Genomic DNA, 24,156 nt, shown 5'->3' with positions numbered 1-24,156 from the left:
AATAGCAATATAATAAAAGAAAATTATTAATTAGTTATCTAACTGATATTAAACTTTTATCTAAGAGACTCAGTATTCTAAAATCTCAGTAACAAAGTTTTTTAAATAAATTTTTACTATAAAAAACTCCACTGAATTGATGGTTATTATGGGTTATTTTTCTGGCCCGACAACCGGATCAACGGATACCTGACCTATTGACCTTGTTACGGGCCAAGTCTGATTCAAATCTGACCCGGATCTACTACCTACTTTATACTTCTTAAAATACATTTATATCTTTAGTTTTTTAAAATATAAATATCGAAAAGCTATCAAAATAGTGTTTTTTTTTTTGAAAGAGTTGAGATGTTTAGGTATGGGCGAGAGTATTGAAAATCTATGATAAATCTTCCACTTTGGGTGCATTCCTAGTATGAATGTATCTATGATATCTTATCAATTTTAAATATGCATAAATTATATACTAAATTTAAATTTATAAATAAATCAGAAATAAAATCATCTATTTTAAAAATTAATCAGAGGAAATTTGAATTAAAAATAATAATATCTTAAAAAACGGTTTTATTTTAAAATGAATATGTATTTTTTTTATATAATACTATTCTACTAATCACTACATCATGTTAGAATATATGACAATCATGAACACTAAAAATACAAATGAATTTGTTATCAGTAAATTACATCTTACAAAAACCTAACATACAACAGCAAATACCAATGTGCCTTCGAAATTAAAAAAAAAAACAATCTAATACATATTTTTAAATGTCAATACAAAAATTTATTACATAATGTTCTTAAATTCAATCAACAGAGGCTGCCGTTTAGTCTACTACAATCTTGGAACTTTATCAAACTTGAATTCATTCGAGAATTATGGATTCCACCAACACTTCATATGAACATTAATCCCACTTGGTGATCAGAATCCTACAACCAATTTCACTAGTTCTTCAATCAATTCAAACAAACTACCCAGAACTCAGAGGGGCAGACATTTACAACTTCTTCGATTAAGAAAATAGAACACCTAGAACAGCAACACACACAAGGAAGACAGCAGAAATGAGGCTCTGGTTCATGTTGCCAGGAGATGAACTTGAATCATCCTGTGACGACTGTGGAGCAGCGGCGTTGCACGCAAGGCCCAGCTTTCCTTCTCGGCATTCGCTGGAGAACAATCCTGGCGGGTACTTACCATAGAGGTTGATGTAACTGAACATGGTCGATGCACAATCATTCGTCATATCATTTATTTCAGCAGCATATGGGCAAGCAAAATCCTTGAAAGCTCCACAGCATTGATCAGCCGGGTACCTCGGGCCCTTGCACCGGTTAGTAATGATTGTGTAGTTCATGAATTCAAAGTTCACAGGACAACCTGCAGAGTTCCATAAGATGAGTTAATCTACAAGTTCATGATTAGGTCAGATGGGAACTGCAAAGGAACAAAATAGGTCTACACGACTTCACTGTTTATTACAACGATTCCTGTTTTCTACGATGAACTCATACCATTTAAATTGAGCTAATGTTACTAATCTTCCAATGTCAGCAACGTGATCAAATGCAGATTTTGTTTTGTGAAAGTTCCGACCTAGTGTGTCTACCTAGATGATATTTCATATCTATCCGAGCTTGTGTTTACATGCTAATATTCATGCATATGATGGCTTCATACCTTCTTAGCATTCCATACTATAACTTTGCAAGCAACCCTAATTTACAAAACTCGGCTTTGAATTATCCGCTATTGTAAAATAGTAAGAAATATACAAGTTCTTTCATTATCAAATTTTAATATATCCTATATTCAATTCATGGAAAGATACTTTGTTATCACTCAATCATATATTTCTTCAATGCATTTTTTTAAAAAAAACTTGAGTAAAATTCAGCTTACCTATCAAGATACAACGACCTACCCCCGATTCGTCTACCGGGTAAAATCGAAGCGCAACTTATGCACACTCAGAAACTGACCTCTATTCGTCCTTAGTGAGATTCGAATCTTGATCCTCTTAGTAGTTTCTCTCAGTGTTTTACCACTACAACACATCCGTGGAAGCTAGTTTAACTATGCTTCTTGATTACATGTTTTGTTGTCCATAGGAATAACTATTCCATTCACAAAGAATATGTTGTGAAAAAATAAATAAATCTTCTCCTCAAGGAACCCTATAGATAGATTCTCTATCTTTACATATTATTGATGAATAGGGAATATTACAAATAATCCTTTACATATTAACACATAACCGGCTAACACTCCCACACAAGCTAATTCGAAATATATTATAGAGACTCACTCCTAACTAATATATTCAACTTGTATGTTTGCAGAATGATATACACGGACGGAGAGAGAATTGATACACCTTAAGATGTCCATGGAATGATGCACATAGAGAGAGCACTGAACCTGCTTTAGATCTCAGTGGAAAGATGCTCACAGAGAGCGAATTAATACAACTAAAGGTCTCTACAAAATGAATGTCTGAGTAAGGTGTGCCCCTTTTGGCTCTTTCAACTAATTTGATCATTTATATTTTGACTCAGGAGGAAGTTGATGGTGGGATGAGGTCAGTTGAGCTGATGGAAAAAAATCAACAAGGTGGTGGATGGTCAAGGTCTTTTGGCCATATGTTCACCAGGCACAAAGAGATATTTGTCCATTCACAGCCCAACTGTTAATGCTAAGTTTGTTTGAGGTACAAGTCAATTTCTAATAATCAGCAGAAAAAAAAATCAAAAGATCTATAATACATCAAGAATACATGCAATGGAGAGTTGATGTTTCTTTCTTAAGAGGGTGCATGGAGAGTGATATCCAAAAATAGGACCACGATGGATGGTCAAGGTCTTTTGGCCATATGTTTACCAGGCACAAATAGATATTTGTCCATTCACAGTCCAACTGTTAATGCTCAGTTTGTTTGAGGTACTAGTCAATTTCTAATAATCAACGGAAATAAATCAAAAGATCTATAATACATCCAGAATACATGCAATGGAAGGACACACCTTCAAAAGAGTCATTTTGGAAGCAGGATAAGCATACTATTTACACTCAAACCCTGCCTATTAGACTGGCATAACAAGGAAAATGTAAGTTGAATTTGAAAGAAGGAAAATACAAGACGCTCTTTGTTTATATGCAAACATTTGTTAGTAAATCTAGATCCTTACTAGCCACAGCCACATATCAAAGTATATAAAATTTGTCAGGCAGTAAAGACAAAAAGAACAATAACAGAGCCGAATTTTCATAATTCCTTACTCCCTTATGTTCCTGTTATTGTTCAATACAATTTGAACATCCACCCTATTTGGCTTAATTTAACGCCAATCGATCTCACCCCTGGAAGATGAACTAGTAAATCCAAGAATAGGACAGAAGTTCTTGCTAAAAAATCTATCACAAATTGCATCTAAAGTGCAAATAATAGTACGTCAACTAGATCAATTGTTAGGAAAGGAAAAAAAAGGTAAAATGGAGTAAATCTTACTAGTCTTTGCCTGCAGCAAGCTCCGCATGCCAGATCCATGAGATACGAACACATCATCTGAACCAAAATGCCAATCGATTGGTAGCTCGAAAAATGCAGACGAAATTTGACCTAAAAATGAAAACTCAAACCCCGGAGCACCTGAAATGAAGCCAGAAGCAGAAGCCAATCGCGCAAACGCCGCAAAAACAGCCGACAGCAAGAAAAACTTGGCATTCAAGCCCATCGTGGCTTATCCCTCCGCGCCGCCGTCAACCTCCGGGACGGACAGAGAGAGAAGAAGCGGATTCTCGACGGGAGGAGAAAATGGCGACCACGAAGTCGGAGCTCGGCCACCGCGTCGGTTCCTGAAGCGAAACGCGGATGAAGGAGAGAGAGAGAGAGAGCGTAAATGCACGTTATTAAAAGAGGCGTGATACTATTAATCGCCTGCCTCACTCAATGCAGAAGCTTCCATTGTGCTCACTTTTCATTGGGCAAAACTAAAAGACTTTCTGGGACCCGCAGAAACGGTCCAATTAGAAGTTCATAATTTGGGAATGGTGGTTGAGGAGTGACAGGCAATCTCGCTAATGGTTTCAAGCTGTGTCCCGTCGGGCCTTTTGTTATTTTATTCGAGCGTGATCGAACGGCCGAGAAAGTTGAGGCTCAGTTCAGCCAAACGATCCGACGACTGAGATTTAGTGATAGCTGGAATCTCGCTGGAAACTTCGAGCTTTCATTGAACGAACTCTTCTTGCCTGTAAGAGCATGCTTTTCTGTCTTTCAGGACGACACTTAATTTTTAATTTTTAATAAAAAACGTACTTAATTCTTAAAATAAAAAAAATTATTTAAATCGAAATAAATTGAACCGAATCAAATTGAAAAAAAATTTAATATTCCATTAAAAAGTTATTAATGGCCTAAAAAAATTAATTTTTTTAAACATACATCATTAAGTTTATTATGTCCTAAATTTATTCATTTTTTATTTTAGAACTTTAATAAACATCATCACTTTAATGTTAATTTCTTCAAAGTAAATCATCACTATCTTAGTATTGATTTCGTCAAAATATTATTATTTTAATACTATTTTAGTCAAAACATCACAACTTTGATGTTGATTTCGTCAAAACATCATCATCTCAGTGTTGTTTTAATCAAAGCATCGCCACTTTGATATTATTTTCGTCAGAACATCACTACTATCTTAGGATCCAAAAATGGAATATCAAGAGATTTGGTCAAATAGAATCCTTATATTCTCCTAAGTTTAATCATGCTAAAAAACACCACCCCTATTTATTTAGAGAAATTATTTAAAAAATTTAACCTTCTTTATTTTTTAAAAAGTGTCCTCTAGACTTAAATACTTTTAATTTATTTTAGGACAATACCAATAACTTTCTTTCACTCTTCTAATCTTTTCCATGCTCAAATTTTAAATTTTCATAAGCATCTAAACCATTAATGAAATTTATCCAAAATTCATTGATGGACTTACATAAGTTAGTATTATTCTAAATTTTATCAAATAGATTCCTTTCACTCTCTTCAGTCTCATTATGCTCAAAACTTTTGATTCATGACCTTTATCAATTTAGCAAAATTATTTAAAAAATTCAATCTTCTTTACTTTTGGCACAGTGTCATATTTAGATTTAAACACATGATTTATTCTAGGACAACAACACCAATAGCTTTTTTTTGTACTCTCCTAATCTTATTCATACTAAAATTTTAAAATTTTAGAAGCATTTAAGTCATCCGTGAATTTTAGTCAAAACTTATTGATATATCTAGATAAGTCAATTTCAGTCTACACTTTATCCAATAGTTTTCTTTCACTCTTTAAGTCTCATCATGCTCAAAAACTCTTGATTCATAACCCTTATTAGTGAAAAAAATAATTTAAAAAATTCAACCTTCTTTTTTTTTAACATATTGGCATATCTGGACGTAGACATTTACTTTAGGATAATACCAATAATTTCCTTGCACTCTCCTAAACTTGTCAATACCAAAGTTTCAAAATTTTAAAGATATTTAAGTCATCAATAAGTCTTGATCAAAACTCATTGAAGACTTAAATACTTCTAAAATCCTAACCTTTTGGCATTATAAAATATCAAGAGAATGCAAGGAAACTAATGGCGTTGTTTTAGAATAAATTAGAGGTGTATAAGTCCAGATTTTTAAAAGTAAAAAAGATTAAATAAATAATTTTTCTAAATTGATAGTGGTCTTGAATCAAAAGTTTTTGAATACTAAGACTCAAAAGAGTGAAAGGAACATACTAAATAAAGTTTAATTTAGACTAAAATTAACTTATCTAGGCCCATCAATCAACTCATTGATGACTTTGATACGTCTAAAACTTTAAAAATTTAACATGAACGAAGAGTGCAAGGAAGCTATAATATATATTTTACATCTTTGATATTCTTTACCCCTTGGATGTAATTCTACTAGGCTTCGATAGCTTATAATAAATAAATGTTGTGACTCATGTGACCTAGGACTATTGATCTTGTTAGTCTCTCGTGGGTTTTAATGTTTCTAAAGCATGTTAAGTGAGTAGTTTTAAGTTTGATAAATGGTTAATTGTGCCGGTTGACTCGACTCAAGTTAAGATGATGGACTTGTTAGATTGACCTCAAAAGATGCATATCATAGAAGCTTAAGAGACTCTAAAGCGTCCCCGGGACAATGGTGTCGTGGTAGGACATCCAGGTTGTCACCCAGGCACCTATGATTCGTTTCCCAACTACGACATATTTACTTCAAATGGGAAACACAATCAAAAGATGCTGAACGTCTAAACTGACTGCTGCATGCAATAAGATTACAACTACAAGCTTTTGAGCTAACTGCGCCCTTTTTAACATTCCTGTTTCTCGTAACCAAACAAAGAAAACCCATTATATGTTCTATGTTTGAGAGTGAACTTAAAGCCACACAAGTTTCATACATTCGATCAATAAACGGATCGATTGTTTGAACCTCTAGTTAAACAAGCGTTTACCATTTGTAGCCAGAAAGCTTCAAATCCATTACAGAAGATCTCAGTTCAACACGCATACAGTAGCACAGCAGTAGAAATAAAACTACAAGGAAGCCACAAGTAACACTCGACTTCAATCTTCTTCTCTCTCTGGAGGAAGACCACAAGGCAGCAGCATTTTCTGCAACAAGAGACACGTTATCTTGCTGTAATCATCTTGTTGCAAAGGAATACAAATGACAAAGAAGCCCAAATTACTGCACTTTAAATGCACTGTTCTAAAAACACAAAGAACTAGTGGATCTAGCTTGGCATGTGTATTCAACAGGTTTTTCTGATGGGCAAAATCAGAGGACTAAAAGGATAGTTATTATTAAGAAAGGTAATATCTGCTTGTTCTCTCAAGCCAATCAGCTGCACACATATGCAGGGTAATGTTTTCTAACTACAGCCATCAACCTAATCAAATCTATAAGTTTTGAGAGAAGTTCAACTCCTTGTTTACTGACAGCACACTTACATCAATTTCATATATTACAGGTAAAAGGACACCATCATTTTCCCTCTACAACACACATCTGTGATGGACACATACATAATTAATATAAAGAAAGAAAACAAAACAAAAATCTATGATAAAAAAAAAATTCATTCGTTTCACTTATTCATCAACAAAAGGCAAAAGTAAATGATATCATGCATTTATGCAAAACTAACTTCTATTGAACTTAAATGGGTAGCTGACTAATAATATAAATAATAGATGAAGATGCAGGATCTAGCCTCACTTGCATAAAATTGTAGCGTTGTCTTCCAATGGATTCATTTTCAGCAACAGAGAAATATGCCAAGATAGGGTAGTGGCCAATGTATGATGCATAACTGTCGCGTTGGATATTCACAGCCCATTCACTGAAACACATAAGAAAGATATATTTGAGTTATTTTTATGTATTCAATTTTTATATGACGAATAGATAGCAATTTTGCAAGTAAGATTTGGGAGCTTACAATCTATTCAAGTCCGCATGCCCTGTTCCAACATATTTAGCTTGAAGATGCTCTAGCTGAGAATTGATGTTGAATCTGTCGCTTGCCTGTGTAGACAGTTCGATGAGATCTTTACTAATAGAAAAACAGGGGGGACGATCAATATTATTGCACCTTTAAATCCATTTTCCACCGTCGTCGTCGAGGGAGGAGGCGGAGACCGGCCGGCGAAATGAAGGCTTCGAGACTAGGGTTTCTCTCAGGGTATTTTTAATTCAGTATCTGTAGAAGATTGACATAATTCTGTTTATGTAAAGTACCCGTTTAATTTACCATCCCAACTGCTATGCTGTCTGGAAACGGCATTTACACCGACGTCCCCGTTTCCGAAACGGGGGGAAACGTTTCCACGGAGAAACTTACCAGAAACGGGATCTGGTCCGAGAATCACTCCGGCGGAAAGCCCGAAGCGAAGAGGGCGTACGAAGAGATATTTGAGGTTCAATCCCAATTTCCGAAACTCAAAGCTTTAGAACCGATCAAACTTACCCGAATCTGGCCTTCCTTGCTCGGTTTGTCGCGCCGATCGCCGCCGTCCTAACAGCCGATCGCGCCACCTCTGGCAATCAAGCAACCACACGATCGAAGATCTGGGACCTCCGGTAGCTTCCCCGTCGCCGGCTCCAGCTGCCAGCCCCTCCGCGTCGCACGATCGGAGCGAAGAAGAGGAAACAGGGGTGGCTGCGGGAAAGAATCGCGAATTTTGGGGAGAAGAAGAAAAGCGTAGCCGGCTTTTAGGGTTTAGGCTTTCCTTAACGGGTTCAAATCCTATACCCCTTTAGCCTTTAACCCATTAACCCTTTTTACCCATTAACCTTTAACTCATTTAATCAATTACTCTTTAATTGCATGAAACTAAAGCTAATTGGGTCTCAATTGGGCTTCCTAATAGACTTATTAGGACTAATCTAATTAACTATGTAAGTAGGTTGGGATTTAACATTTAATTAGGGTAAATTTCTTTACGAATTACCCCTCGAATCCAGAGGCATGGAGAGGAGCGACGGTTTGGAAGAGGGATCGGCCGAGGAAGAGGAATAAAAGGGTCGGCGTTTCCAAAATCTGAAAACTTCAACTATTGCCGTTTCCCGTTTCCGTTTCCCCGTTTCCCGTCTCCAAGTTTCCAGACAGCATAGCCCAACTGTGCTATTCACTTTTTATTTAATATTATCGCCAACATGCTAAACCTATTATTGATAGAACTGTCAAATCGATCAATCCAAGACAGGACAAGTCAACCTATAATAAATCCATCATATCATATGAAATAGGGTGGGCCAATCTATCACCTTAACGGATTAAAAAATCTCTAACCTAACATAACTCAAGGGGATCGCAGATTAGATAGATCAACCCACGGATCTATTAAAAATTAAAAAATTTTAAAAATTTTAATTTTGAATTATAATTTAAATTGATTAAATTGAAATTTTTAAATTTAAATTATAATTTAAATGAATCAAAATTACTAATTTATTAAGTTTTCTATTTTAATTTTAAAATTTAAAATAAATAAATAAATTTTCTCAATCTGCAGGTCAACTCAAGTTCGTTGCAGATCAACACACATGGGTCGCGAGTCTAGATGAATTAATCCATTTGAATTCATCTTAAAATGTATTGATAAAATTTCAATCTAATTCATGTAAATTACTTCATGGGATGAGTCAATCTAGTGGATCTAATCCAAAATGACTGTTATATCAATAGTATTGCATTGCATCATTCGCTTTAGTCCAAATATTTTTTATATATTAAATTAAGTTTTAGTGACGTTTAGTTACTGTATTTAAGGGCTAATTTATAAAAAGGTGTTCGGAGAAAATAAAAAATATGAGCACTTTTAAGAAAAGAATACCAGCAATAATGGCGCGACAATGAAGAACTCCGGACCCACCAGTATTGTGAGAACTAAAGCCAGTTGATTGGGGGTGGAAGTATGCGTAACGATTCTGTAAACACCAATTCGGCTAGCAAGGAAACTTCCTCGCAGGCCGCAAATGGATCGCCGCTCGATTTCTTCCAGTTTTTTTCTTTCGCTCGTCTTCGCCGTCCTAATCGAGGCAAGGACAATCATTCAATTCGTCGGCTTCTTTAATCTCTCCGCTGGTTCCGATCGATTCTTTTCATCTTTTCTTTTTGCAGTTTTATTGTGTGTGTTAGTGAGAAAGGTTCGATTTGGATCGACAGATTTTCTTCTTGTCGAATGTTGTATGATCGACTGATTTGTGTCTTTGATTATCAACAGAGTGATTTGATGAAGAAAGAGAGTTGGGTGTACGATTCTCACCGATATATCTGATGCTTCAACTTTTGTCATGGGAGCCCTATCGTCGAAGTCGAGGGACAGTAGCCACCGTTCGCTCGAGTACGTTTCCAGGACAACGCCGAGCACTTCGAGGTACTCGGCATACGCAGAGAGTCATGAGAAGCCCAAAGCAACAGAAAGGTTGAAGATGAAGTATTCAAGAATAGGCGATGATTACAACTCTGTTGAACAGGCGAATACTTTTTTTTTTATCCATTTAAATTGGTCTGAAGCTTTCCTTTTTTTCATGATAGTAGCCAAATTGCTTGTGCATGGCGATTTTCTTAGCATAGAAGGGATGAAATTTGTATATGCCTAACTCAAATACTTAAATTTAGGTTTATGAGAGTATTATCATATATCCATGGGTTTGAATTTTTGAATACATTAGTTGATATGTAGAGGTAATCAGGTGATACCATGTGCCTGTGACTAGCAAATGAATCACGTAGCACTGGTATTGGTCAGTTAATAAGTCACGATTCCTATAAATAAATTGAAAAAATATGTTAACATGATAGCGGTGAATTGGTGATACCACATCGTACTCATTACTGAAACATAAAGGGTATCACATGGGTGCTTATTACATGTGTAGTGATACTGTTAGTTTCACTGAATCGCAATGTCACTGTGTCTGTGGATAAGAAAATCCTTGCTCAACTAAGTAGCATCTCCTGTGTGCTTGTTTTACTTTTCCTAAATCTACTCATGCTTGTGCATCTCACTGAACTTAGAATAATGATGCACTCATTGCCATATGAAATACCAATGTGGCTGATCATGTGATAGCTGTGATGTAATGTGATGCTATATTATTGTAAGGGCATGGAGATTATGTTCGGGAGTATGATTGCATATGGCATTGTTTGTTAGTCCTAATTCTTTATTGGTTGATTACTTGCAATAATTGTAACCCCAATATTTACTATTTTGCTGGACTTCTTACCTAAACTTTATCTCCTTGGCTTCTTATAGGCAACAACAATTCAAGGATTAGTGAGCCGAGCATATTGATCAAGAGGAATAGATTGATCTCTATGAATTAATAGAACACCTGGATCTACTCAAAATGTGGCTGCCTAGACTCAATTCACCTATGCTTTGTTGTTTAAAGTTGGCCATGTTTAAAATCGACTAATAGGTTTTATCTGTAGAGGAGTTTGATTGATTAGAGTAGAAGATTTAGGAGGTACAGGGTAATCAAAGAAATTTAGTGAATGCAATAAATTTAATTTAATTGATTCAAATATTAATAGTGATACAGCCTTGCATCGAGCTCATTGGAGGAATAAAATCTCTATAGCCGACTTTAAATAGTTGGGACAAATATGACTTGACATGTTTGCTAAGTTTAGCTCAAGCCAAATTGAGTATGCTTCTCAAAGCACTGCTTGATATAAGAAGCCATTGTTAAGCAAACATTTGGAAACAGTTGTCATACTAACCTTATCCAATCAGTATACTTATATTAAAAAACTATTATGAAACCTAAATTAACTTATACAAATTTTCTTTTGTCTATTAAATGGTTTTTCTTGGCAATACTCAAGTCATTCCACCTTTGTAATAATGCAGGTTACTGAAGCTCTTTCAAATGCTGGGCTTGAATCTTCTAATCTGATAGTCGGTATTGATTTTACAAAGAGCAATGAGTGGGCAGGTTTGCTTGTACTCTTAAATGCCTTTACCATTCTTGTCAGTTCGATACAGTTTAGCAATGCCACTAATTTTAGGAAGAAATAAGTTTCTTAACAATTATCTTATCCTCAAAAATTGGTTGCAAACAAGGAATTATATAGCCTAAATCAATTATTTGGAATTTAGTAGCTTGATGAAATTCCACACTCTGCATCTTATATTAAATATTGCATTTTTTATTCTTGTAATGCTGTTGAACAGTTAATCTGTTTTTATCATACTATTGTTAATCCAGTCTTTGGGTGTCTATCTGAGTTGCAAGGTATTTCCTGGTTGTGTGCAAGCATACTAAGAAGTATATAAGAGTTAGTCATACTTAAATCCTCATGAACTAACATGAATTAGCAAGCAAACTTAACGAAGTACATAAAATAGTTTTACCAGTGAACCTTTAAACTTTAAAATTTTTAATGCAATGCTATAATTTTATAAGGTAAGGTTTCTTTCAATCGCCGAAGTTTGCATGACATGGATTGTTCTCCGAACCCTTATGAACAAGCAATATCAATCATTGGGAGGACACTTTCTGCATTTGATGAGGATAACCTTATTCCTTGCTTTGGATTTGGAGACGGTTAGTTAACTCCCTTTCTACTATGCTTATTCAGCTTGGAGAGCTATCTGATTTCTGTTAGAATGTTTAAGCTACCTTTTATTGCAGCAACTACACATGATCAGGAGGTGTTCAGTTTTTTTCCAGATAACCGCCCATGTAATGGTTTCGAGGAAGCACTTCAAAGATATAGAGAAATAGTTCCACATCTTAGGCTAGCTGGTAGTTACTGATCTTTTCTAGGATGGTAAATTTGCAGATCATCCTCCGATTTCCAAGTTAATTAACTATGAAATTGCCATATCACAGGTCCAACGTCTTTTGCTCCAATAATTGAAACAGCAATAAGCATTGTAGATCAAACTGGCGGCCAGTATCATGTTCTCCTCATTATAGCAGATGGCCAGGTTAATTATCAAACATGCATCTACTATCTCAAACAATTACTATCTCAAACAATTTGACATTTTCGCAAGATGTATTTTGATCCTTTCGACTCCATTTGCTCTCTTCAGTAATTTTTTTACAAATCTTAATTGTGCTTAATGAGCCTGTGCTTGAAGTTTTTATTCTTTTAAACACAGTCTGTTCTGGTGTCATGCATTTTGTTTCTGTATTTTGATTCTTATTCCGATCTAATCCTTCTTTTTCAATTCTTTTCCAGGTAACACGTGCGGTTAACATGCGTAGCGGCCAGTTAAGCTCACAAGAGAGAGATACTATAAAGTCTATTGTTAAAGCTAGGTAACTACTGGCAGCCACCAGACTAGGAAGATTGTACTCGGAATGCTATATTTTGATTCCCTCTTTTGATTTGTGTTGTGTACTATAGTGATTATCCACTCTCAATTGTTCTTGTTGGAGTCGGTGATGGTCCTTGGGACATGATGCAACAGTTTGATGATAACATACCTTCTCGATCATTTGATAATTTCCAGGTCATAGATTGAGCTTTCATATTTACATTAATGTTTCTAGTTTAACATGTTACATTAGTACTGAAAAACTTGCTCAACACATTTCTGCTTGCAGTTTGTCAATTTTACTGAAATCATGTCAAAAAACATAGCCAGCAATAAAAAGGAGGCAGAGTTTGCGCTGTCGGCTTTGATGGAAATTCCTTCACAATATAAGGCCACGCTAGATCTCCAACTTCTGGGGTAATGGTCCTTCATTATTCTATCACAAACCTGAGTTCATGAATTGGCAGACCTTTTCTATTACATTTGTTTTCTTCTTTTTATAACGAGCTAATTCAGATTTGTTTTTTCTTGCTTCACAGCAAACGCAGAGGAATTCCGGCAAGGAAATGCCTTCCACCTCCAATTAATGGTCGCGGTCCAACCTCAAAACGCCGTGCAGTTTCTTCAGCTTCTCCCGTCAATGATAAAAAGGTCACTTATATTACGTTATCTCCTTTTGGTTCTTGCATGAGTTAATTAGTTAAGAGGAGGTGCTTTTGACAAGGTAACTTCCTTTTTTTTCGAACATACTACTATTCTATTCTGAGTATCAAGTAGTAAATCTATAAACAATTACTTAGAGAAGCTAAAAAGTCAAGGTTAGTTTGCTTTATTCTTCCAACAAATGCTCCAATACCTACCATTTTTTGTCTGTTTCAATTTCAGATCTGTGGTGTATGTTCCAACCAAACCAAGAACCTAGCTTTCGGGTGCGGGCATCAGGTAAATCTACCTTACAGTTTTCCCGTTTGACACTCCAAACATTTACAATTCATCCGATCAAAATCTATCTGCAATTCGTAGCGAGCTTAGATAGCATAACAGGAGTGTGTGTTTCTATCTAATTTTTTCAAATGCTGGATCTAGTTCTAAAAGCTAAGGGCTCTCTTGAGCAAACATCCACATCTTTCCACCATTTCTAATCAACCATGTCTGCTTACACAGGTTTGTTACGACTGCGGAAACGACATGAAGCTTTGCCCAATTTGCTCGAATCCTATAAATACAAGGATTAGACTTTATTAATGTTCAGAAAGTGTTTTGGTTAAGGAATGCTTTAAACCAAATGGTTCTTTGCTTTGCTTCTGCTGTTGCCTGGTGATTGGGTACAAGCTTTTAAGAGTTTGTCTGAAGTACTGGGGTGTAAATCCTGCTTGTTCTTGTATTTGCAAAACACTAAGCTTATAATTATGATTTCAGTTGTGCAATCAACTCTGAACACACTGTTCCTTCTGATTTTAATTAGATGATATTAACACAGTTCGTCTGACTGAACATTTATGCCAACGTTTTTCGTGCCTACAACTTAAAAGAGACATATTAATGGTTTGCAGTCCAGACGATTAATGGCTATTACTCAGGTTAATTGCATGTGTTTGGGTTTTGAGTTTAAAAATTGAGGCTCTTACTTGGGCAACAGATGAGCCATGAATAATTTCTCCTCCACGGTCTCTCTGCTCACCTATCTTCTTTCTCTTATATTCTGGTTGATAGCGTTAAGGTATAGTTTAGTTCACTATAAACAATCAATGATTGATTGCTATCGTGGTTAAATTATTGTATCCTAGGATTAGGGTACACACATCCAATGTAAGACCAACTGAGGTAAAAATTGCCCAAGATACAACAATTTGGGCAATTTCCCGAATCCTACATTGGTCTTACATTCGATGTAAGACCAATCGACGTAAAAATTTATAGGATTAGGGTACACACATCGAATGTAAGACCAATTGAGGTAAAAATTTCTCCTCTCCTTGCCTGACGAGCAAAGGAGCTCGATCCCTCGATCGTAATGACAATACTAAGAATGCCAAGAATTTCAAGGGAAGGCCAAGAATACCATAAGAAAACCTAGAATATCATAACTTTCACTTAGCTTGGACCAGGAAAAGGAGCTCAATCCCGTGGCCAAGAACAATGATCCCTCGATCGTAATGACAATACTAAGAATGCCAATAATTCCAAGGAAAGGCCAAGAATACCATAAGAAAGCCTAGAATATCATAACTTTCACTTAGCTCGAACCAGGAAGCGGAGCTCAATCCCATGGCCAAGAACAATAATAAGAATGTTTGAAATATCAGAAGTCGAATCCTGCCCCGGTCGGAGGAGATCAATCCCTTAGTCATGAGGATAATACTAAGAATGCGGACCAGGGAGGGGAGTTCAATCCCGCAACTAGGCACAATAATAAGAATGTCTGGAATACTAGAAGTCTGATTCTACCCCACCGGGGAGAGGATCTCAATTTCTCGATCGTGAGGATAATACAAAGAATGCAGAGAATTCCAAGGGAAGGTCAAAAATACTATAATATTCATTCAATCTGGACTAGAGAGAGAAGCTCGATCCCGTCGTCAGGAATAATAATAAGAATGTCAAGTTTTGATAGGGTAAATCTCGTCTTGACTAGGGAGAGGAGCGATCCCATGGTCATGAAAATTATACCCAAATATGGCAAGTCCCGTCTCGACCAAAATCCAATGGTCATGAGTACTATACTAATATAAGAAAAATCCCACCATAACCAGGTAGAGGAGCGATCCCATGGTTGTGACAATTATACTTGAATAGGGTAAGTTCCGTCTCGATCGGGGAGAGAATAATCTTGCAGTCATGAGGACTGTACTAATATAGGGTAAATCTCACCCCGACCAGAGAGGAGCGATCCCATGGTCATGAGGATTGTATCAAAATAGGGTAAGTGTCATTCTGACCAGGGAGAGGAGTGATCCCGCGATTGTGAGGACTCTACCAATATAAGGTAAATTACACCCCGACTAAGGAGAGAAGTGATCCCATGGTCGTGAAGATTATTCCAAAATAGGACAAGTCCCATTCCAGTTGGGGACAAGAGCAATCCCACAATCGTAAGGTTTATACTAAAATAGGACAAGTCCTACCCCGACCATAGAGAAGAGTGATCCCACGGTTGTGAGCACTATACCAATATAGAACAAATTCCTCCCCGACTAGGGGAGAGGAGCAATTCCTTGATCGTGAGGATTGTACCAAGTTTTAATAGTTACTTGATAGTTACATGAGTAAGAAAATGAGCCTCATATATTTGTATATGCGTTGAAATGAGGATACAGTTGAATACTGATGTCCAGGTCGACTGATGTAGTTCATATATTCACTCGGTCATAAGCCTGGTGCTGAGCGACTATTGGAAGAGGATAGACATTTTGTCTCGCGCTGATACGGCTTGAGAAGCCACGAGGCATGAATACATCACATGTCTCCCTTCCGTTAACCACTTGGGTTGTTTTATGCATCTTGTATTCTTGGCACTTAATCGACACGTGTCCCGGTTACATCCACCGCCTTACCTGTCAGTCTATCTTACACATTAATGGTGTGAATGTCATCTAGCTTGGCGCATGAAGTTCCGCCCAGTAATGCATTTTTACCGTGTATGTTTAACTTCAGTCATTCAATTTGTTGCTTCATATTCCCGAGCATCCGCAATTGCCACATAAGTATACACTATTCATCGAGCAATTGCTACCATAGTCCTTAGATGGAGTTGATGAAAAGGCTGGCGAGATCCCAACCACTCATGTTTTACCTTGCCATGATGACATGACTATAAAAGGTGAGTGAAATGCAATAAGAATCCTCCATTTCACTTTTTAATCTTCTACGACATAAGCCATTGTCTCCAATCACTGCAAAATTTCCTTCGAGCGTATTATAATTCTTGTGTAAGTTTTTCCCTCTATTATATCCTTTGCACTCGAACCATAAATACTTGTTATGGTGTCAAGGTCATCGTAGACTGTATCCGAGTGAGCAGTCAACCCTCGAAAAGGCTAACTAGTGTAGATCAGTAACCCTCGAAAAGCTTAGTTACCTTGGAGTCAGGCTTCAAGGAAGATTGGTGAGTAGGGCTTCAAGGAGGGCTGGTCAGTCGCTCTTGAAGGAGCTAGGACTGGTGAGTCGAGAGGTTATATCCATCTCTTTAATCCGACGTGTCCCTTCCCAGTGGGACAAGGTCTGACTTTCTTGCCCTCCTAGTGAAGATGTCCATAACATATACTTTATAGAATTACTAGTTGCTTGATTTATTTGTAAGTGATCAGATAGGTCTGAATGACTTTTTGCCAATATGTAGAGGTTTAAATCTCTATAATCATCCTTAATTTTTCGTCTTCTCCCTCTCTAACTTACTTCCCTGTCCATAGTGTTCCCTCTTTCCTCTTCTTTTCTCTTTCTTCTTCATCTTTGAATTCGATCCTATCTTCCTTTCACATAATGTTCTTCCCTTTCTTCTATCTCTTTGATTTTTATGCTCCTCATTAGATTCATAAGGGCATTGCAAATAGCTAGGTGACCCTTTGGCCCTCTCATAATAGGGTATCCACTAACTTTGTACTTTAATTTATAGTTAAGGGGAAATAAAAGATCATTAATTCCTTCCCAAGAATTTGTTTGTTAACATATAAGCTTTTGAGAATTTTTAAACAATCATAATTAAAATTGTTTGAATATAAATTTCCACCATTAACTTGTACTTTAACTTGTAGAGTTTGATTCTTTGAGCATGTTCATAGATGGGTGTGGTTGCCAATGCAAAATTTAAGAAGTTATCCACCAAACTAGATGGCATATATCTTCATAAATTTACCTCTATTAATCACTAAACTTCCAATCAAAATTAGATTGAAAAAATAGAACAAAAATAAGCAAATGGTGAAACAAATATGAAGAACATTAATACCAAAGAAGTTATAGTGGAAACAAAGATATGTAGAATAGTGAAAGATTAGAAGCATGCAATCTCTCTAGAGGAACAATAATAAATCTCTATGAATAATATTTACTTATGCATTTTTTTGACTAATATGATGCATTCATAGGAAAGATGTTAGCATCACACACATATCTTAATAGAGGTGAAAAAGTAGGTACTTCCATAGTAATGTTTTTTAACTTAATTATCTCTAGCAACATGAAAAGGAGAAGACACCTTACATTAGTAGAATAACAATTTGAAGGTGAACAACATTTTTATTACTATGATTATTGCTAGTATAGGTTTTAGAAAATTAACTATTCAGAAATTGTTGAAACCAAGAAGCAGATCTCTTGAGGTATCTCTTTAATCCATTTCTGTAATCCACATATATGATGCCGAATCGAACTGTATAGCCATTCAACCACTCAAAGTTATCTAATAATGACCATGCAAAGTATCCTCTCACATTAGCTCCCTCCCTGCCAAAGTGATTAAAAAATATATCAAACTCTATTTCAAGTCAAAGTAGATAAACTCTAATAATGTTTTAATACCATACCTGATAGCTTCCTCAACAAAGTGTAAATGTTGTTTATAGTAGTCAATCCTCATATCATCTTGTAGGGCTTTGTCCAATGGCCATGATGCATTATTCTCCTCATCAACTCCTAATGAACAAAATAAGTCACATAAAGAAAGAAATAAATGATGTTTCCTAGGAACTATCAAATAGAAACCCTACCATTCTCTGTGATGTAGATGAGTGGATTGTTGTATTTGTTCTTGAGATACAAAATTATCTCCCTCATCCCTCTTGGATAGATAAACAACCAACTAGAGGCTGCCTACATGGATCACATACCTTCTTATTATAACAAAAATAGTTTGTCTCCTAAAGTTTTTATTTATTCATCTTTTCTCAAACTAACAATATATACCTGTGTGCCAATTCTAACTCCTCTACGTATACCTGTAATATCGAATACAGTTAGATGAAACCATATGGGTTCAAGCATTTGTAGTTTGTTTGATTTGAGTTTATAGAAACATTACCAGTTTGTAGGGTGTGAGAATCTGAATCATAGCTAACATTAACTCTTGACAAGAGTGAAATGGAATCCGCAAAGTATGTGGTATAGTAATTGAGTCCGATGAAATCGAATGATGATTTAACTAGTTGAGATTGTTTTGTGCTAAACTTTGGAAGGCGATCACCAACAAGGGCTCTCATTGTGAAAGGATAGTCCCCTTGAGTTAAGGGATCCATGAACCTGCGATAAAATTATTTCATACATGAATAATTATCATTAGGAAAGAAAAGAGAGATGAATGATGGAGCTAGCTCACCATCCAAACATGAAATCTAGAGAACGAGAGACTGCATCTTCATCAGCTTTGGTGTTGGAGTAAGGCATAAACCAGTGGCTTACTAATGTTATGCCTATCAATCCCTTTTGAGATACCTAAGAATGGATTACAAAAAGTCTTAATCCAGGAAGAATTTTGATTAGAAACTAGAACCATTGAGTCCAAACCATTGAAACACAAAAGAGGATGTAGACTCTTTTATATCAGATACTGAACAAAGACAGTCACTAAATAGGTTATTCTTTCATAGTCCATTTTTGTTCTGTTGAACTTTTCTTGGCAAGGCATTAGCAATCCTCAAGGCTTTAGTTCGATCGGCTTTCGCTGTCTAAACGAAGATGTACAAAAACATATGATTTGGAGGACAAAGGATACCTGATATCTGTCTCTGTAAAGCTTGGCAGCAGTTGCATGGGCCAGTAATTGATGATGGGCACAGAGGTAGGGCTCTGTGGATGAGTTGCCTCTTCCACACTTACCAAATTCAAAGGGAGAGCATCTGTTAGGAGGGAACACACCACTTGAGTACCCAGTGCTGCAATATGACCATGGCTCATTGAATGTAATCCAGTGCTTCACTCGGTCTCCAAATTCCCTGAAGCACAGCTCGGCGTAATCTCTGAAGTCATCGCTGTCATACATTTTCATCACACAAAGCAGTGATTGTCTCTTCTTCCTCTTCTTTTTCTTAATGAAGGTGAAAATTAAATGAATGAATTATCTATCATCTGAACTTACACGACAAGGGGACTAAGGAAGCCCAAGTACTTGGATTCAAGACTCTGAGGAAGATCCCAGTGGAACAGGGTCACAAACGGCTGCAAATCTGCACAAACACAGTTTCAGTTTCAGTTTCAGTTTCTTGATTGTAATAGCTAGTGATTACCATTGGCTAGAAGATCATTGATAAGATTGTTGTAGAAATCTATGCCATCCCTATTGATTCCACCACTTAAGCTTCCATCTGAAAGTTTTGAATTCTTTATTCATCTCAAAGTTCTATATATTAGCAAAAGCTTATTTCAATGTGGGTTTCATACTTGGTAGGATTCTAGACCATGAGATAGAGAACCTGAAAGCATCCATCCCCATATACTTTAAGAACCTTATGTCTTCCTGCAACAATCCATGCACAGATACAGTTAATATATATATATATATATATATATATATATATATATATATTATCTTTAATATGATTAATGATTACCTTATAACGATGATAAAAATCAACAGCCACATCACCATTGCTCTTATCCGTTATTGCTTCTGCTCGATAAAGTCAGTCATAGTTACGTTTTGGATTAAATATTAGATTCTGTGGAAATTTTAAATGGCAGAAAATGACACTGTCCATTTTTTTTCTTGCCTTTGTCGTCCCTTGCCTTTTTCTAATTAATGTAATAGTATGACTACTGCTGCACGTAACGTGATGATGAATGAAAGTAACTCTTTTATGCAAAAATGCTGAATGAATGCCACTCATTCAAACTAAATTAAAATGATTACTTGAACTATACATAAACATCTCGATCATTTTAACTATATTATACACGCGTTGATAGTTATATCGATCAAACAGTGAGTTTATAATTAGATAATTAAGCCTTGGAATTGTCTACTTCATGCGTGATTCATGCAAAACCATTATTTAATGGAAGCCAGTGTCCCATAAGTGTCAGAGCAAGAGCTTGCCATTATTTAATGGAAGATAGTGATGCTGCTCTATATATATATATTGTTATGGGAAGGTATGATTCACTCCGAAAAAAGTAAAGGTCCAAGTGAGACATGTCAGACAAAAAAATTGACCTCGCGCGCGCCCTGACTCAATGATCCCAACCCGAAGGCTAGATCACGTCGGGACCCAAATCCCAATCTCTTCGAGAACCCTGCCTTTATGCCACCGTCCACTCCGAACTCTGAATCTAGGCTATTCTGTCAGATCCACCCAGCTTGGCCGCTCCAGCTTAGCTCTGGCACCCTAATGCAAGGTGAAAGGCCGCTCTAATCGGGATCCGACGCCTGACCCGACGAGCAGGCTCTGCTCGAGATTGGATAGTCGATTCTATCTAGGGGTTTGTATGTACCCGATTCCAAGCTCCGACTTCGGGGCTCCATTCGGCCATATTTCGATCCTGGTCCTATCTCGACTCGGACCTTATCTCCCAGTATCCTGTTTCACACCCAGTCGACTTCGCCTCACTCCCTCAGCCAATTGTACTGCCACCGAAGGATAGAGGTAATTATGTGATGGCTAATCTACTCCCCTACTCATGCGACATAATGACCTAGTATAATGACGAATGACACGACTTGTCACTATTATAATAATGATAAGATACTTTCCTCACTCGGATGGGATAGATCTTTTGACAAGATCTCCGCATACGGATATTCTCCTTAATTAAGGATAAGACATATCTTTATGATTCTCTCACCCTCACCTATATAACTCTCATTCTTTGCAGATCCAGGTACGCATACACACACTCGTTGCACCCTCACAATTAAGTTCTGTCTTTTTTCTCGATCAGTGACTGACTTGAACGTCGGAGTGGTCGAGCCAGGATACTCCTGGCCTTCCTTCTCATTGTCTTGGTACTTGTAGGATCGCGGAGCTCGTGACCCTCCTCTCTCTTCCCGTGAAGCCAACTTCGACACTGGGTGACTAGTGACGTGTTCAATGGGTGATCTCAACTCAACATGATATTGCATGAAGATAATTTTCTAAGAGAAAAATTGAGAGAAAGGAAAGAGACCTGGGTGAGTGTGGGTGAAGGTATCCCAAATACTCGGTCCTCTGCCCCCTTCTGAAGCTGCTCCTTCAAACTGTAAACATTAAGCACATAAAGCTTTGAATTATATTCTTTATGGTCGAAGAGTTTCATAAGACACAATTAAGGGAATTGTGTAGCTTCATCGATCGGTATTTGGAAGACACAAGGGAAGTTAAAGGCCGGCGAGGGACCTGGTAAGAAGAGGAGGCTGCGCCGAAGATGAAACCAGTGGGAAAACTGCTTCTTTGAGCGAGTGCCGCAGGGAGACAGAGGGGGAGAAGAAGAAGAAGAAGCAGAAGCAGGAGTGTGGAGAAGAAGGCGTGAGCCATGAGAATCCAGGCGATGGAGAAAAGTTGGCAAGTAAAGCTAAATATAGGATAGGATATCAGAGTCCAAGTGTAAAACCATGAGCTTCTAGCTACTATTCCGTTTCTTCTCTTCTTCGTTTTGTCAAACTCGTGGGATCGAGGCCCATGGTTTTTTTTGGGTGTCAGTTAAATTATTTATCTGGTTTTGAGTATTTTGGTTGAAATTCTTATGCAAAAAGATCGGCCCTCCGTCACTTTATCGGCCTTACGATCATCTATGAGGAAGTAAATCGAGAAATTACAGTTTAGCGGTCCCACGATCATCTATGAGGACGTAAATCGAGAAATTACAGTTGGTCACGACGCAGGAGGGTATTGTCTAGCTTGAGATAAATCGAAAAATTACAGTTGGTCACGACGCAGGAGGATTACGTCATAACCAACTCAGCTATGTCCTGGGCAACCGATTGGTTGAAATTCTTGCACTATAAGAAAATCAAATATTTAATAATTATTCAATTGTTAATACATCGCTAGATGCACTTAATTAATTAGCCGGTCTTTATTTTCTTTGTCGAATGCACCGAATTAGTCGGTCTTTATTTTCTTTGTCATTAATTTCAATGACTGCATATACGATGATTTGATGATCGAATAAATCTATCGTTAAATTTAAAAATAGAAGTACACAATTCATCCCTAAATTTAAAGATCAAGATGAGCAATTTAGATCGTGTGGGGCCGCTAAGGTGGCTAATTCCACCTTTTGCAGAAAAAGATGAGTAATTTAGTTGCTAAGTTAGTAATATTTTTGATATATCAATCTTCAATTAGTGATTAAAATTTATATTCATTTTTTAAATTAATAATCACTTTTAAAATATGGATTACCAAATTAACAACTAGAAGTTATTATATTATCTCTATTTATTAAACTTATACTATCAATTCAACTTTAATATTTATTAAATTTACATATATTTATAATTTTTACATCAAATTATAATAGTATTTATCATCAACATTACATCGTCACATCATGATGCACATCCTATACCTATTTAATGTGAAGAGATCACACTCTCAGGAATCTAATACATATTGGAGTTCTTTGGGTGCACTAGGTATTCACTAGGAAAAACTTCCTTAGATACCTTCCTAATAACTCTTCTAGACTTATTAAAAGTCTTAGTCATGCTAGTGTCCTCAAGGTTAACACTAGGAATAACTTATCTTATAATCTTAATTTGACTCCTATACTTAGGGTTAGTTTCATAACTATATGAAACTCTATGGTATAAGGACATGTTCTCCTTAGATTTATATTTGTATCCCAAACCTTTCTTACCTTTAAATGATTTTTGCTCACCTAAACTTAGGTTTTCCTTTTTAGACCATTTGATCTTATTTGTCATTTTCTCTAGGGTCATTTTCAATTTATCAAGTCTTGATTTCAAGACTTGATTTTCTTTCTCCAAATCATTAATTCTTCACTTTTCATGATTTCCTTTGATATTTCTTTTTCTAGGCATATGTATAATTTTTTTTTAATTTTTGCTTAAATCTTTTCTACCCTTAGATGAAGTTGTTTTAGCATGATATAACCTAAAATTGTCCTTAGAATTCTCATGCTTCCTATTTTCATGATAATTAGCACTAAGATGATAAAATCTATTTCTAACATACTCATTATGATATAAGGCAATTGCATTATGAAATAATACCTTAGACTTTACCTTAGGAGCTCCCCTAGGTTTACACTTTCTCCTTTGTTCTTGTTTTGATGCCTCCCCCTTGGACATTGATTTCGGTAATGTTCTCTTTGGTTGCATGTGAAGCACACAATGTGCTCTTTGCCTTTTCACACCAAGATTC

General features: G+C 36.4%; 4 protein-coding genes across 5 annotated transcripts; 1 reads left to right on the top strand and 3 right to left on the bottom strand.

Annotated features, from left to right (window-relative positions):
- Nucleotides 1–740: 740 nt before the first annotated feature.
- LOC141812186 (GPI-anchored protein LLG1-like) lies at nt 741–3,882 on the bottom strand. The gene is made up of 3 exons (XM_074700217.1): nt 3,660–3,882; nt 3,519–3,575; nt 741–1,390 (listed from the first exon to the last, which is right to left on the bottom strand). The coding sequence occupies exons 1-3, from the start codon at nt 3,742–3,744 to the stop codon at nt 1,023–1,025; spliced, it is 510 nt and encodes a 169-aa protein (XP_074556318.1). The 5' UTR covers nt 3,745–3,882; the 3' UTR covers nt 741–1,022.
- Nucleotides 3,883–6,512: 2,630 nt separating this feature from the next.
- On the bottom strand, nt 6,513–8,275 carry LOC141812225 (uncharacterized protein At4g14342). 2 transcript variants are annotated; one of them, XM_074700272.1, is made up of 5 exons: nt 8,047–8,275; nt 7,672–7,779; nt 7,519–7,604; nt 7,296–7,419; nt 6,513–6,688 (listed from the first exon to the last, which is right to left on the bottom strand). In XM_074700272.1, exons 2-5 carry the CDS (start codon nt 7,681–7,683, stop codon nt 6,641–6,643), a joined length of 270 nt encoding a protein of 89 aa, XP_074556373.1. In that variant the 5' UTR covers nt 7,684–7,779; nt 8,047–8,275; the 3' UTR covers nt 6,513–6,640. The 2 variants fall into 2 exon arrangements, with proteins under 2 accessions (XP_074556373.1, XP_074556372.1); XM_074700271.1 differs by lacking the exon at nt 6,513–6,688 and having other exon boundaries at nt 7,221–7,419.
- Nucleotides 8,276–9,613: 1,338 nt separating this feature from the next.
- On the top strand, nt 9,614–14,300 carry LOC141812151 (E3 ubiquitin-protein ligase RGLG2-like). The gene is made up of 12 exons (XM_074700186.1): nt 9,614–9,728; nt 9,806–10,058; nt 11,444–11,528; nt 12,000–12,140; nt 12,228–12,341; nt 12,429–12,526; nt 12,784–12,863; nt 12,952–13,057; nt 13,152–13,279; nt 13,402–13,513; nt 13,748–13,804; nt 14,027–14,300. The coding sequence occupies exons 2-12, from the start codon at nt 9,876–9,878 to the stop codon at nt 14,105–14,107; spliced, it is 1,185 nt and encodes a 394-aa protein (XP_074556287.1). The 5' UTR covers nt 9,614–9,728; nt 9,806–9,875; the 3' UTR covers nt 14,108–14,300.
- Nucleotides 14,301–18,025: 3,725 nt separating this feature from the next.
- Nucleotides 18,026–22,391, bottom strand: LOC141812081 (beta-glucosidase 12-like). Its single transcript, XM_074700128.1, has 13 exons — nt 22,165–22,391; nt 21,956–22,025; nt 20,404–20,462; nt 20,234–20,309; nt 20,080–20,157; nt 19,932–20,019; nt 19,569–19,824; nt 19,173–19,288; nt 18,879–19,096; nt 18,764–18,795; nt 18,568–18,670; nt 18,385–18,493; nt 18,026–18,304 (listed from the first exon to the last, which is right to left on the bottom strand). Exons 1-13 carry the CDS (start codon nt 22,300–22,302, stop codon nt 18,136–18,138), a joined length of 1,512 nt encoding a protein of 503 aa, XP_074556229.1. The 5' UTR covers nt 22,303–22,391; the 3' UTR covers nt 18,026–18,135.
- Nucleotides 22,392–24,156: the final 1,765 nt, after the last annotated feature.

Source organism: Curcuma longa, chromosome 18 (assembly GCF_044706935.1).
Source record: "Curcuma longa cultivar G26 ecotype Majalengka, Jawa Barat chromosome 18, ITB_CL_G26_1.1, whole genome shotgun sequence".
Lineage (NCBI taxonomy): Eukaryota > Viridiplantae > Streptophyta > Magnoliopsida > Zingiberales > Zingiberaceae > Curcuma > Curcuma longa.
The sequence above is the reverse complement of the archived record's forward strand: the minus strand, read 5'-3'. Positions and strand labels throughout refer to the sequence as shown.